The sequence below is a fragment of the Vidua chalybeata genome, chromosome 3 (assembly GCF_026979565.1).
Source record: "Vidua chalybeata isolate OUT-0048 chromosome 3, bVidCha1 merged haplotype, whole genome shotgun sequence".
In the NCBI taxonomy this organism is placed as follows: domain Eukaryota; kingdom Metazoa; phylum Chordata; class Aves; order Passeriformes; family Viduidae; genus Vidua; species Vidua chalybeata.
The window spans coordinates 57,765,779-57,779,538 of NC_071532.1; the positions used below are offsets into that span (position 1 = coordinate 57,765,779).

Consider the following 13,760-nt stretch of genomic DNA (forward strand, 5'->3'; position numbering starts at 1 on the left):
TGCTATAGACCTTTATATTTAGAAATGTCTTCTCTTCATGTAACAACAAGAAAATTCTTGAAGTCTGGCATGTAGTTAAGAGAACTGGGAACAAACCAAATTTCATCCTCAGATAAACATACGTAACTACGATAGATTTCAATCTAGCCCAAGCACAAAGTTTTACACATACTACAAACAGAAACAGAAGGCATCAACAAAAGACTATTTTTACATTGTTTCAAATTAATTTGCAACTATACAATTTTAATTGTAATATAAAAAGGGAAGGAATATAACAGAACAGGTATGAAGAGAAATATTTTCCAAACTTTTATTTGTGCACATTCATCAGGTGAAAAAGGTAACTTTTACAGCTTCTTTGGTGCCCAATATTCAGCATACAAAAATGTAAAAGACTATTCACAAATAAAACACAAGCCCAAGCTAAAAAAAAAAGTCTTAAAGGTAGTGCACATCGTGACAGCTTTGCTTATGAATACACAGAAATTACTGCAAAAATAAATAGAATGTCTTTTTAAAAGCAGCAATTTCATATCTTGTAAACTTCCGTTTTTACAATACAGCACTGTTAAGAGTAAAATCCAAAAGCACTGGAGTCTATACTGTGGCCATGAGCAAGTAAAAGAGTCTGTATTCCTCTGCTGTGGTTGGTCCAGTTTTCCTTTTTGCTTTTAGTCCAATGTGCAGCAGTCTTTGAAGGTGCTCGGTTAGGGAACCTAACCATCAAGTGGTGAATTACAAAATTTATTTCCTGCTTTCAAACACGAATGGATAAATCTGTTCCACAGCACTGGCAACAGCCTTTACATTTGGCCCTGAGACATAGTTTAAAAAAAAAAAAAAAGGCAGTAGGAAGAGAAAATGCAAGGAATCAGAAATTAGAACAATAGTACCTTTAAAAAAAGCTTAATATTATTAGCAATCACAACTTCATACCACAGACAATAATAAGTTTTTCCCATTTCTCCTAACTTAACAGTTTTTCTCTGAACACTTTTTATGTGAAAGTCTTTTCTTGTAACTCTGAAAGATGTTCTACATTTGTCAGTGGATAGATTACAATTAAATAATACTGTCATTTAATTTCATAACAACTTGGCTGATTTTCAACTGACTGTCTTAAACAGCCCAGAGAAGAGGCTGAGTGGCAGAGGTAAAATAAGTTCTTTTACTTATGTCAGTCTTCTAGGAATTTATTTCTTCAAGCCTAGCCCCTTATTGCTCTTGCTTTAAAAACCTACCAACAAAAGCTACTGTTAAATAATGCTGGATTTAACTGAAGTACATTTCAAGCAAGATTATTTTAGGTTTGAAAATTATAGACTTGCAAATAGCTTCATCAGTGATCTCAGGACAAAACCTGCAAGCCAGGGAATGGTTTGATCATCTCAGGAAGAAGCATATCAAGGTTATCTAACATGATCTGTGAGCATCCAGGCAAAGAAAAAGAAACCTAGCATTGCTTGCTGGTGGTACCAGACCACTTTATGCAACGAAAAGGTAAGATTGCAAATAAGTGAGTAGTAACATGGTGGAAGATATTAATTCTGGATAGAAGCTTGTGGATGCAGGTAAAGGACAACAGCAATTTCTCATATGCTTTGATAAGTAGGAACTCAGGGTTTTTGTAACTCCACTTTAGACTTCAAAAGTTTCTTCCAAGTATAGAGAACTGTTCAAAATTACTCCCAAAAACAATAACTTAAGCATAAGTTACTTAAGTAATTATTGTTTTACATGCTCAGTCAGAAATCAAATGGACAAGAATAGGATTCTTTCTATATTTTCAAACTGGTTGAGTGAAGCATTCAGCTACAACAAGCCTGGTGAAAGATACCCGTCTTCTGGGGAGATACTGTACCGTCCTTACATTTGGCTGCTATTAGAAAAGAAAGTTCTCAGGAAAGGAGAAGCCTTCAAAAAGTGAGACTATGAATAGGCAAATAGTTCCAGCAAAAAAATGCCACTCTCTCTAAGGCTGAAGAGATGTAAAAACTGGATCATCATTCTACGGCATATAAGAGAAGGAAAAACCAAAACAAAACAACACAATCCCCCTAAACAACCCCCTCATTTTTCATTTCAGAGTCAAAGAAATAATACTTCTTTCTATTACATCCTAGTGATTTTTATTATCTTTTATGAAAGTAACAAAATCTTTTTATACTTGTCTCATGAAAAGAACTCACTTTCATGGGTTTTTTTCTAACATTTCTAATTATGTATCTCAAAATTCTCTAAGGAAAAGGTATTACAAGTACTAGTACTACAGAAACATGAATCTTTAAAAGAAACTTCATCTGAACACACTTGAGAAGGAGTGTACTACGGCTGAAAAGTAATTTAAATAATTTTTAGAATAAGAAGCGTAAGACTCAAGACATTTTTTTCCTCTAGAAGAGAGGCAAAGCAGAAGCCTAGAAAATCAACAGAGGTCTGAGTTAGTTTTTCAAACTCACTGCTACAACTAAACTAGAAGGATGCAAAACTTCTATGTTTACAATATTTACCTTCCTATTTGAAAGGAAAATTCTAAAAATATGGAAGTGATTTTGTAAGCAATGAATAAGAATTTTACAGAGAAGCTGAATCTCATTAGGAGGCTGACAAGACACGCTGAGAGATTTTTATCACTGCAGTGATACTAAGGCTTCTTATTTATTTTAAATTTAGTTTCTAGTTTTGGCTAGACCAGTTGCACTTTTCCGAACATATACTGCAATCTTGAAATACTTTTTAGCTCTTCATTTTTAGATTACTGAATATGATGGAAGTTTGTCTTCTTTAGAAAACATTGATTCCAATATCTTGTTGGAAATGTTCTGCATAAATATAGGCATTTGTTGAGCAATTAAGCTGTGAAAATAAAAAAAATCTGTATCCAGCTTCTGAACCAGTAGCTGAGCTCTAACAACTGCAAGACATAATTGTTGCTAAAGTGACACAAAATGATTTTTTTTGGTTTTGTAGCATTTTAACATGTATTCTCTGAAAATCTGACTTCTTGTACATGGACACTGATGGCGAACATCTCACAAGCAAACAGAAAAGAAAATGAAAAATGAAAATGATGAAGAGAGAAGAAAAAAAATGGCTGGCTTCTCCAAGACCCAGAACAACCATGTCTCTGACTACATGGGAAAAAGCACTGATGCCTGTGATTCAGTGGTGGTTCTCTTAGCTGAGCTTTAACAGAAGAGAGCACAAGTCTGTACAACTGCAAATATTGGTCAGGTTCATTTATGACAAAATGCTATACTATCCTATGAGTTTCCATAAATCTGAAGTTTGCAAATGTGTATATATGAAAGGGATGTTAATGCTAAATGCAGTGTAGTTAACATTTCTACAAATGGAAGAAAAAAGGAAGAAAATTAAAATATTTAAATAAACAATAATTACCTGCATTCTTAAGTGCTATCTTACTTTTGGTTTCATTAAAAAAACAGACTGTGTACATCCAGTCTAAGTAATTTTTTGAACCATCCAATAATAACACTTTCCCTACAACTCTTCTGGCACTTTCACTAAAAAACAAACTAGGTGCTAGCGCAGGGAAACTAAATACTTTCAACATTATCTTTTGACTGTTTTAAACATCTTGTTTTCCCAAACCTACTGGCTCTAAAGTTAATTATTCCCAACAAGTTAAATATTTATTTTTTGACATTAAAATACCTGTAACTGTGATACTGCCTGTGGAAAAAATCTGTAAGGTAGCTCTGAGAGATTTTATTCTGTAACACACGGCAGGATGAAGTTCTGGTTCATAACTAGAAAACAAAATTAAAAGTAAAAAAGAGAGATCTAGAACTGAAAAATAAAAGCTTAAGAAGTATTCCAGGACTAAAATTCTTTAAAATCCTACATACCTTGCATGAGGTCTGTTATTCGTTGTAAATTCCGGCAATCTGATCTCAAAGGGCATGTTGCACACTGCTAAAACATTCACAACTTTAAAATCTGTGAAAATTACCTTTTCAAAAGAGATGGAAAAAAATACATTAGAAATTTACAGCAAGTCAGATGCATGGGTTGCAACAAAAAAAAAAAGACAAGGCTACTACTTAGAATATTTTGATGAGTCAAAATTAGAATCTTGAGACTGATGCTTTTCTAATAGGCATCTAAAGAGTACTTAATGGACTCAGAATATTTATATTATCCTTCTTTGGTGGATTAACTGCTGAACTGAGTTGTACAACTGAGTTGTATCATGGTCACTACAGCAGCATGGTTATAGTACAGTTTAAGGATGAGACGCAGAAACAACTCAAACTGCTGTACTAAACACCTCCCCACTGAAAATCAACTAAATTTAACAGCTCATGGAATAGCAAAGGAAGCAGAGAAAAATATTAAATATTGTTGTGAACTTCTTTAATGCCTTGTTGCTACATACCATTTGCATTAAAGCTAAGAATAAGGAAAAAGGTGACAACTGTTTTGCTTTAAATGTCCAGTGGCCAGTAGAGCAAACTGGTTTTCTACTCTAGATGACAACAAAATAGCCAACAGACAACTGCTATACAAAGAAACTGCATTGCTGACAGGTCAGTGTTGGCAATGTCACTGGGGAAACTTTTGCTCGTTTTCTGAGGTTGCCTAAACTTTAAATGGCCGTTCTTTTTTAATCTACACTTTTTAGAAAGATGTTAGAAAGATAGTTGGAAAGATAGTTAGAAAGATAGCTAGAGATATAGCTAGAAAGAAGCAACTTAGTCTTAAATCAACTTAATCTTCAAAATATAAACTGCTCACTTTTTGACAAAACTTGGTGTGTTCCACCCTGGAAGTACTGTGCACCTCACTGACTTAACATTCCATTCCAACTTTAAAGGGCTGGGTCCAAAGTACACATTTGTGACAAGTAGGAGTGTCACACTTTTGCTGGGCTCTGATGCAGCATTACCAGCATAGGCTGCCACCACTGCCTTTATGTACTATAATCAAAAGTAGTCTTTCCCTGAAAATGACAGCTACTGTGTCTATTTAATTGTCTGTCCCTAAATTGAACCTGTGTGTAAACAGCACAACAGACTATCAGGAAGTTTTAGAGCACCAAATTGTGTAATTTTAAGTGGTTCATGTTGCTGTTTTTCAACCCTTACTATGAAATACAAGTGGTGTTTCTGACTGGTAATGTTAACCCAAAACCAGATTAAAGAGGGTGTTTCCTGTCCTAAGTATTTTATTTGGCAGATTTCCAGCTGTGCAACATGACAGTGCAGGAGCACTTTTCTTCCTTTCTCTTTAATTTAAGAAGCTCAAACCTGCCCTTATTCAGATGGAAATGTATCTGCTATTCCATTAGAAATGAGTGAAAATTATGTTCAAATTACCATAGTTTCAGCATTTTCCAAATAAATCTTTTGAGATATTGTAAATTCTATCTAAGACACATCTGTTCATATATTAAACAAATGTTGTTGTTCATTATCCAGTGAAGAACCACTGCTCTGAGCTGCCAAACAAAACTCAAATCCACAAAACAGGACAGCTTCTCTTTAACCAGCATCTGGAAAATGTATTTGGACAAAAAAAGGCCATTTGAGTGAAAACACATTAACTGCTAAATCATTATGCTCCCTCTACTTTATTTCTTTCTAAAAAAATTAACTACCAGCATTGCTTGAGTCATTCAAGTCCTTTCTCATCAGAATTACCTGAAAACCTAGTTTCTGTAGACTACGAGCTAGTCGTCTGGCACCAAATTTAGCTTCTTCTTCACTATAAAGAAGAAAGAAAAGGATCTAGCATTAGCAGAAATAGAGTATATAGCTGTGCACACACACGCCACAATAGCTACTCAGACTAGAAAATGAACCATTATAGAATTTAGCACATCAACCATGATCTCATGGACAGCTTTCACTTCATCCTGCTGTAAGTATTACATTTTAACTAGATAGACATTCCAATGGAGTCCTTCATGCCCTGTTTGTGGAGTATCTTGGCACTTGGCTCAAGCTGAAGTGAGAGACATGTTTTCATCATACATGATTTTAAGTACCCTTAAACAAGATCATGTGTAGTCTGGAGTTAACATCCAGAACAATCCTCTTTAATTTTGGAACAGAGATCAGACACAGAAAGTATGCAAATTTACTATTTTGACTTACCGTTTCCTTACTTTGAAATGCAGACATATCTTAAAGGAATTCAGCTCTTAAGAGTTTAGTGAGTGTCAGATGTCTCTGAACTGAGAGTCTGCTTTTGCTTCTTTCCAGTCCCTCAACACTTGATTAAATTCAGGTGGGGTTTTGTGAAAAAATAAAGAGATATCCTCAGGAAAGGTCATCCCTTCCCAAGTTTCAACTTCCAGCTAAACACACAGAATTCTTAAAGGCTTCTTAAATCACTCGAGGATTTTCTTAACAAGGCAGTTTTCCCTGCTGCTCTCCCAAGAAGGCTAAACTTATGTTGTTTAAGATTTCAACACTATCTGACACAAACACTTCACATATAAAACTTCCTCCCAAATACAAGGAGCTATATGTGATCCAGTGTGAGCCAATTTAAGCAGCAGCAAGTACCACAATGTTGTATTTTAAAATATACAAGGACTTAGAGCTAGAGAAAGAATCTTCATGAACTCACCTTGTGGCTCCTGTGCAAATAACTTTTCCTGAGGACCAAATTGTGGCCGTAATCCTAGGTTTCCTAAGCTTCATTAAAACCTTCTAAAAAAGAAAAGTAGAAAAATTGGAAATTAGCAGTAATTCAATTTCATACTAGAAAAAAAATTACCTATTATCCAAATCAACTAAAGTTACACTAAAGCTCCCTTTAGTTTTGATAGGCATGAACTGCTCCTTCATCTCTTTTAGTAATTAAAAAGCCTAGCTCCTGAGAAGAACAAAATAAGCATGAAATAGCCAATGATTCAGTGTACACAAAATAAATTAAATGAAGGTATTTTTCACTGAATAAAAAGCTGAAAAGTAAAAGTACCATGCTGATTTTTTTCTTATTACAGTGATTTGACATTGCTGACTCCGTATCAAGATATATTTTCTTGACACAGCCATCAAATTTTGGGAGGCAAAACAGACCCTGAGGTATAACAGGCCTCATCACATACCTTGTACCCAATATTCACCTCACCAAGTGCTGTCTCCTGAGACAGCATTTCATCACTCCCATTTCTGTACAAGTAATGTATTAGTAACTAAATACCTACAGCAAGAGAAGTAGAGAAAGAAAATTCTGCTTTTCTCTATCCACCATACACAGGTATTAGGCAGAAGAATGTTTAGCTTAAGGAACATTTCTAAAAACAGATAATTGAGGTATGCTGAATCTCTTACCCCAACATCACGCTTGTATATCACATTTGCTCCCTCTAATGCAATCTTCCTCAAGTTTAAATGACATCTTGTTCTAAAAACACACACTACATTTGTGATTAAAATGTCCAGTGCAACATCACTGTCTGCATCCATTGGGGTGATTTACAACTCAATTTTCCCACCAGCTCACCACGAAGATCACATCCTGAGAAGCAAAAATGATAAAATTAAACATAACAATAGAAAATTGCCTGTTAATATCATTGTATACATTTGCCCCTTAAAAGTTACAAGAAGCAGAAGTCACTACACTCTGACTCATTTAACAGTGTGAGGGGAGGGGAAGGTCTGCATCTTTTGTGCTAGAAAATAGGACGTAACTTGTTCAAAGCCATGTTGCCAAACCTAACAGAAATGAAGTGCATATACATACATATATATATAAGAGTATTTTAAATTGCCAGTTAAATATGTTACAATTCTTACTAAGCATATTAACACACTGTAAAGATTACTGAAACTTCTTCCATAGCTCCAGTGGATAATCTTTCCTCAGCTTGTTTGAGGATGTCATTAGACACCTCAGGAAATACACTTCTCTGACTGCTGAAGCTGATAATTCTGAACAGTTTGACATTTGTGTTGGAATGGATGAGCCTATGAATAACTTTGAACTAACACCGGTTACACAAACTGCAGTCTGTAGACAGCCTGCTACCACAGCTTTCCCATCTTCATCCAGCACTCTTGGCCTATCTCTCCCAATAATAGCTCAAAGCAAACTACACAAAATGTCCTGGTGGCAGCAGCAGCCTGGGCTGACTGTCTGCACTGCCCACAGGAAGGTACTGTACGGGCAGAGTGAGATGGAATGTTCCTGAGGAAAAGCACGGGTAACAGTGATGGCACAGGATGGCCGCCCAGCGCATGCACTGCAAACCGAAGGCACCCAGGAAGCATCCAGGCTGCCCATGCTCATCAAAGATGGCACTCCCCACACACACGTCAGCTGGGAAAGAGAATCCTAACACCAGCAGCTGGGCTACCACTCATCCCAGTCCAAGTACACCCAATATCTCTTCTGTAACCATACAAAGCCAAGACAGCAGGCATCTCAGATAGATCTCAGGTGAAGAAATGAGAGGCAACAAGAGCAAGATCACTGGTATACAGCGAAAAGGACTTATATAAACCTTCTAGCAGTATTTCATCCAAACTAAACAAAAAGGAAAGCAAAGAACAAAATCAAAGGAAAACTGTCACATATGTGAAATGCTCCACATGGTCATTGCCATGAAAGAAGCAGGACACTATGCATCAAGACCAGTAACATACCTAGCAGACTATGATGTATTTATATCACTTTCAATGTTTTGGCCTTATGTTCTATATTAGAAATCTTCAAGATACAACATTAATGTTATTATCAGTATTTTCATCTGACTAAACATCATGACATAGTCTGTAATGGAGAACTCAAGGTGCATCTTTGACTACCACTCACTGATAACACAGAAGTAACAAACTACACGGCAGATGTGCACAACGTACTGTGTCAACTGCTGTGGTGGTTGCTGCTTACACTCTGCAGCTTGTTCTATGCTGAAAGAATTATTCTGTAATTGTTGGCTTGTCCAATATAAGAAAAGGCAAGATGAATGATAATACAGAAAAGAGATGAAGAAACAGCAAGAGGAAAACAGAAAAACCAAAGGTTATGTGTGGGGGTGGAGGGAATGCAGGCAAAGAAGAGAACAAACAGTAACTAATTAGTAGTCCCAGATCCCTTTTAAAATCTTTCTATTGAACCAAAAATTACATGAATCCTCAAAGTTAGATATTACTTATCCCATCTGGTTTTGATGGACTACTACAGATTGGGAAAGTAATTTATGGCACCAGATCCAAAGATAGCACATGTGCAGATTTTGAATGGCATGCAGGCAGGGCCAGAACGGAGCTGGAACCCGTGGCATCTTCAGAGCGGCATTTGTTTTCCACCCTGGCTCTAACTCCTGGCTCTTACTGGAACCCAGGAAAGATTGTCAACAAGATACCTCCAATCAGCAGCGTCTCCCAATTATCAGCAAGCATCTGCTGGCACACTCAGTCTCTACATTCTGAAAGAACATCAGATTCGTGCATAACACCACCAAAAGGTTGCTAACGTCTAAGCAACCATAGTATTGTATGATAATGTGCCCATAAAACATGGCTTATCTTAAAATGATCCAGGGAGAAAAGTCACATGCTCATTCAGAACAAAGGAAAAAGTGGTTGGAAAGAGAAGAAAATTACAATTTAAAAGGAAAAGATCTATTATTAAGGCAAAAAGGCGGCTGTGGAGCTGTCAGTAAGGATGTTTTCAGCAATTACAATGTCTCTGGGTTAGAAGTACAATCTACTTGCATAGATACAAAGAGAAGAAAAATTACACAGATTACAGTGGTGTGTCCCCATTTTAATTAGACATGCTCTGAAAGTTCAAGACAACAGATACTAAGGGAGGGGCTTTTTAATTTTAAATTGTATATATTATGTCAATGATTTTGAACACAGCCATTCCGATTAAGCATACAAACACAATGTTAAAACTCTTCCAAGGCATGGTTTGGAAAGATTGGGTAAACCAAAATGTTTCTAGGTTTGGATACTTGTGATCAAGCAGTAAGCAAGCATTAACATATCACAATCTTTGACTTAAGCATTCATTTTAATGTCTCATGCCTTACTTACAACAAAGGAAAAAATAATCTACAGAGAAGATGTCCTGTTACCTTCCTTTTGGAAGCCTTAAATAACTTTAAATTCAGAGGAACCACGAGAAGAAAAGCAACTTAAACTTTCTTAAAAAAATAAAAATACATGGACTACATAAAAAAAATCTGATGAACATATTTGCAAAAAAGGTCTAATAATGTCCAAGAAAGAAAGATGTTGCTCTTATTTACACATATCTCCAGCAAGCATGACCAGCTGGAACATTCTGATCCTCCTCTTTCCCAGCTGTCTCTTGTATTCTCTGCTATTCATACACACTACCGTAGCACTGACTGTTATTTCCCAAAACCTGAATTTCTGCATTTCTGTATCTTTTCTGCAAAATGGGGAAAATAGTGCTCCCTACTTATAAGACTATTTATATTCCATACTTATGCAGTTACACTTGCAGAACAGAGGTTGAGTAGAAACCAAACATCAGGTTCTTTCCAGTTCTGGATTTGCAAATGCTTAAGTTGATTTTATTGAGCTCAGCTTAGGTTTTGGTGATTAATTTTGCCCTTTGAAGGTTGTCTCATCTGAACTGTAGAATTTTGGCAATCCAGATCTCATTTCTAAAATGATGTTTTGACAGCTAATGCTAATTTAATAATTCAATAATAAATTTGAAAAAAAATTTGCCTACATGTACAGCATTTCTTTTAGATTATGTACTTCATCTGACTTTCTCCAACACAAGAAACTAGGTAACTTTGATTTCAAATTGTTTTACGCCAGCTTAACACAATCTACCCTGACAGAGTAAACAAGTTGAAATACATCTCCGTAGAAGTTTGCATTATTTTGTTTTATCAGGGACATTTTAGAGCATCATTCTTTCTTTTCAACATAGATTTCAGGGATATATCTGGAATATTACCCTAAGAGAAAAAAAAAAGAAGGAAATAAAAGTAAATAGAATAAGCATGATAACACAAAAATAAAAACAACAACAAAAGCTAATGCAAGGATATTTGACACTGTAATGTATCCTACACTGAAACTAGAGAAACTCCACAGAATAAGAAATACTTTGGACGGAGGAATGACCACTCAAGTTCTTAAAGCATTACCTCTACATCCACTGTCAGAATCATAGATGTACTATTTTAGATACTTTATAAACACACGTGAAGACAAAACACCCTGCACGGAAATCTTACAATCTTAAAAAAGCCAGCAGTCTGTCTTCAGAAAGTTCCAAACCAACCACAGCACCATCATCAAAGAAAAAGGAAAGGCACTTGGGATGGGGTATATAAACAAAGTATTATTTTAAGCTCTTGACTACCTTTGATCCAAGAAACTCAGAGCTATAAAGGTAGACGGGGGATATGTAACAATGGTTATGTTAATGTCAGAACAGTTTAATAAACACCTTTTTCACCATCAGCCTAAGTATAAGCAACTTTTAGTGGTTATTTTTAACCTTTCTCCAAAGCAGTTCACAAACTGACCAACTCCACAAACAATTCCAACAGCCCAGCTGAAAGGATATTGGTCACTACTGTGTCAGTAGACATTTGTCAAACTAAGGCCTGAAAGGCATCTTTGAAGAAGTTAACATGAACCTCTACAGGACGATTCCATATGAGAAGGGAGAATAAATAAAGTCTGCCAGGAATGGAGCGAGATGATTACATCCTTCCACTGAAGATGTACTTTTAAAGATTTTTGTTCAGCCCCTCAGGAAACAGGTCCATATGAAACGCTGGAGGTGACACACCTCTGCAATTTGCTAGAATCCTTAGACACGGTAAGGTCACAGTGGCTAGTGAACGACCCCCTGAAAACAAGAGCAACATAGTTACTACTGTCTGTGCAGAACATCCTCTGCTCCAAACAACTTTCTTAGTTACAGCCATTGTGCTGGTGGTGCATGCTTTTACTTTCTGTTGCAATGGCAAGTTAAACTGGGCCTAAGCAAAAGGCCATCTTGAAGCTACTATTCTCACCTTTCAGGATTTGCAGAGTCATGACTATTTATATTTTGGGGGAGAAAATTTTCAAATACGTGCAAAACCAGTGTCAAAGCAGGGATTTGTTCAATTAGATCCATGCACGGCGTGATAATACCAGCTATATCATAAGCAAGTAGCACATCAGTCCTGCTCTTGGATAAGCCTACTGCACCTCCGTAGGGTCATACAACACAAATAAATCCATTTGCAAGAATAAAACCAAAGAGTATATCAAGCAAGACAAGAAAGCATATTTTAAATAATTCATTACATGCCATTTCCCTCAAATTTTTCTTTCATCAAAAAGTCCATTCATATTCAAAGCAAGATGCATTCGAACTCAAGTTCGTGCCATCTTTCCCTTAGAACATCCAGGAACGCCAAGCATTAAGAAGAACCATTTTTGTCTTCATAATACGTGGAAAAATCATCATAAGTACGGCAAAAGTCTGAACCAACAAGTTCGGTGGCCATTCCAACATGATGAAATGTCTTAAGAAAAGTAAAAATGTTTAGCTGTGATAAAATATTTTAAGGCAGCGCGTAAGCCTCTCACTCCATCCCAGTCAAACATTTTTACCATTTGCGAGTCCCAGCTGAGGAAGCACGAGTACCCTTCCTATTCCCGCTGCTGGGAATCTCACTCAAAGCCCTATATGCGCCAGCGTCACAACGCTCTGGTCAACAACTATTTCTTCTCCCCCCCCAACCCCAGCCCGAAACTTCTGCGGCCAGCAGGGCACAAACAAAGCGCAGGCAGCAAGGCGGCCTGGCCACGCCGAGCTCCGCCGCTCGGCAGCGCCGGCGTGTGCGGGCATCGGCCGCCGCAGGGCACGGGGCCGCCACAAAGCCCTCGGGGCCGGGCGCGGGCCGGCCGGGGAACGGGCCGTTCCTCCGCAGGATGCCCTGCCCCTTCCTCCCTCTCCCTGCCCCGGCGGCCCCGGCCACGCACGCCCTCCCGCCCCGGGCGCGATCGGCACCGCGGCGGGAGGCACCGGCAGGGCCGCGGCGAGGCGGGGGAGGCCCCGCGCCGCCTCCCTCACCTCGGCCGGGCAGGGGAGGCGGCGGAGAGGGACGGGACGCGGGGGCTCAACGGCGGCGGCGGCTCCGGCCGGGCCCGCGGACCCGAGACGGCGGCGAGGGGAAGAAGGAGGAGGAGGAGCGCGGCCCGTCGGCGGGCGGCGGCCGTTACCGTGCGGGCGGGCGGGCGGGCGGCGGTCGGGGCGGGGCAGGGCAGGGCAGGACAGGGCGCAGCGCGGTGGCGGTCAGTGGGTGCCGGTCGCCCGGCGGCGTTCCGGGTGTTGGGCCGACTCCCCGCGACAATAAACATCGCCCAGCGCCGCGGGCATAGACGCGGCGCGGCTAGAGCGGCCGCCGGAAGTCGCGGCGGCGGGAGGGAGGGAGGGGGAGGGGACGGAGGGGGCCGCGCTTGCAGCGCTTCCGCTGTCGTCCGCCGCCCCCGGAGCCGCCGTACGCCCCGAGACGGGGCCGCCGTGCGCGGCTCCGCACGGAGTCGCAGAGCGGGGCTCGTCGGAAAGGACCGCAGTGGGTCATCTGGTCCGACCTCCCTGCTCAAGCAGGGTCGTCCCAGAGCACGTGGCACAGGATTGTGTCCAGACGGTTCTTGAGTATCTCCGGTGAGGGTGACTCCACAACCTCCCTGGACAATCTGTTCCAATGCGCGGTCAGCCGCACAATAAAGAAGTCCTTCCTCATGTTCAGCTGGAACTTCCTGTGCATCAGT

The 13,760-nt window shown here is 39.3% G+C and overlaps 1 protein-coding gene across 5 annotated transcripts; it reads right to left on the bottom strand.

Moving 5' to 3' along the window:
- Positions 1–299: 299 nt before the first annotated feature.
- On the bottom strand, positions 300–13,313 carry TBPL1 (TATA-box binding protein like 1). Of its 5 annotated transcripts, XM_053937603.1 has the most exons (8): positions 12,597–12,698; positions 11,782–11,841; positions 7,314–7,500; positions 6,604–6,686; positions 5,670–5,733; positions 3,876–3,979; positions 3,682–3,776; positions 300–818 (listed from the first exon to the last, which is right to left on the bottom strand). In XM_053937603.1, the coding sequence occupies exons 3-8, from the start codon at positions 7,446–7,448 to the stop codon at positions 748–750; spliced, it is 552 nt and encodes a 183-aa protein (XP_053793578.1). In that variant the 5' UTR covers positions 7,449–7,500; positions 11,782–11,841; positions 12,597–12,698; the 3' UTR covers positions 300–747. The 5 variants fall into 5 exon arrangements, with proteins under 5 accessions (XP_053793578.1, XP_053793575.1, XP_053793574.1 ...); XM_053937600.1 differs by lacking the exons at positions 11,782–11,841; positions 12,597–12,698 and adding an exon at positions 13,209–13,313; XM_053937599.1 differs by lacking the exons at positions 11,782–11,841; positions 12,597–12,698 and adding an exon at positions 13,060–13,171.
- Positions 13,314–13,760: the final 447 nt, after the last annotated feature.

Excerpts from the sequence above, each read along its gene's own strand:
- TBPL1 (XM_053937600.1), bottom strand. The coding sequence starts at position 7,448 with ATGGATGCAGACAGTGATGTTGCACTGGACATTTTAATCACAAATGTA. Across the intron at positions 5,734-6,603 it reads ATTTGCACAGGAGCCACAAG|TGAAGAAGAAGCTAAATTTG; the intron begins GTGAGTTCATGA and ends TCTTCTTTATAG. Across the intron at positions 3,980-5,669 it reads TACAGAAACTAGGTTTTCAG|GTAATTTTCACAGATTTTAA; the intron begins GTAATTCTGATG and ends TCTTTTGAAAAG.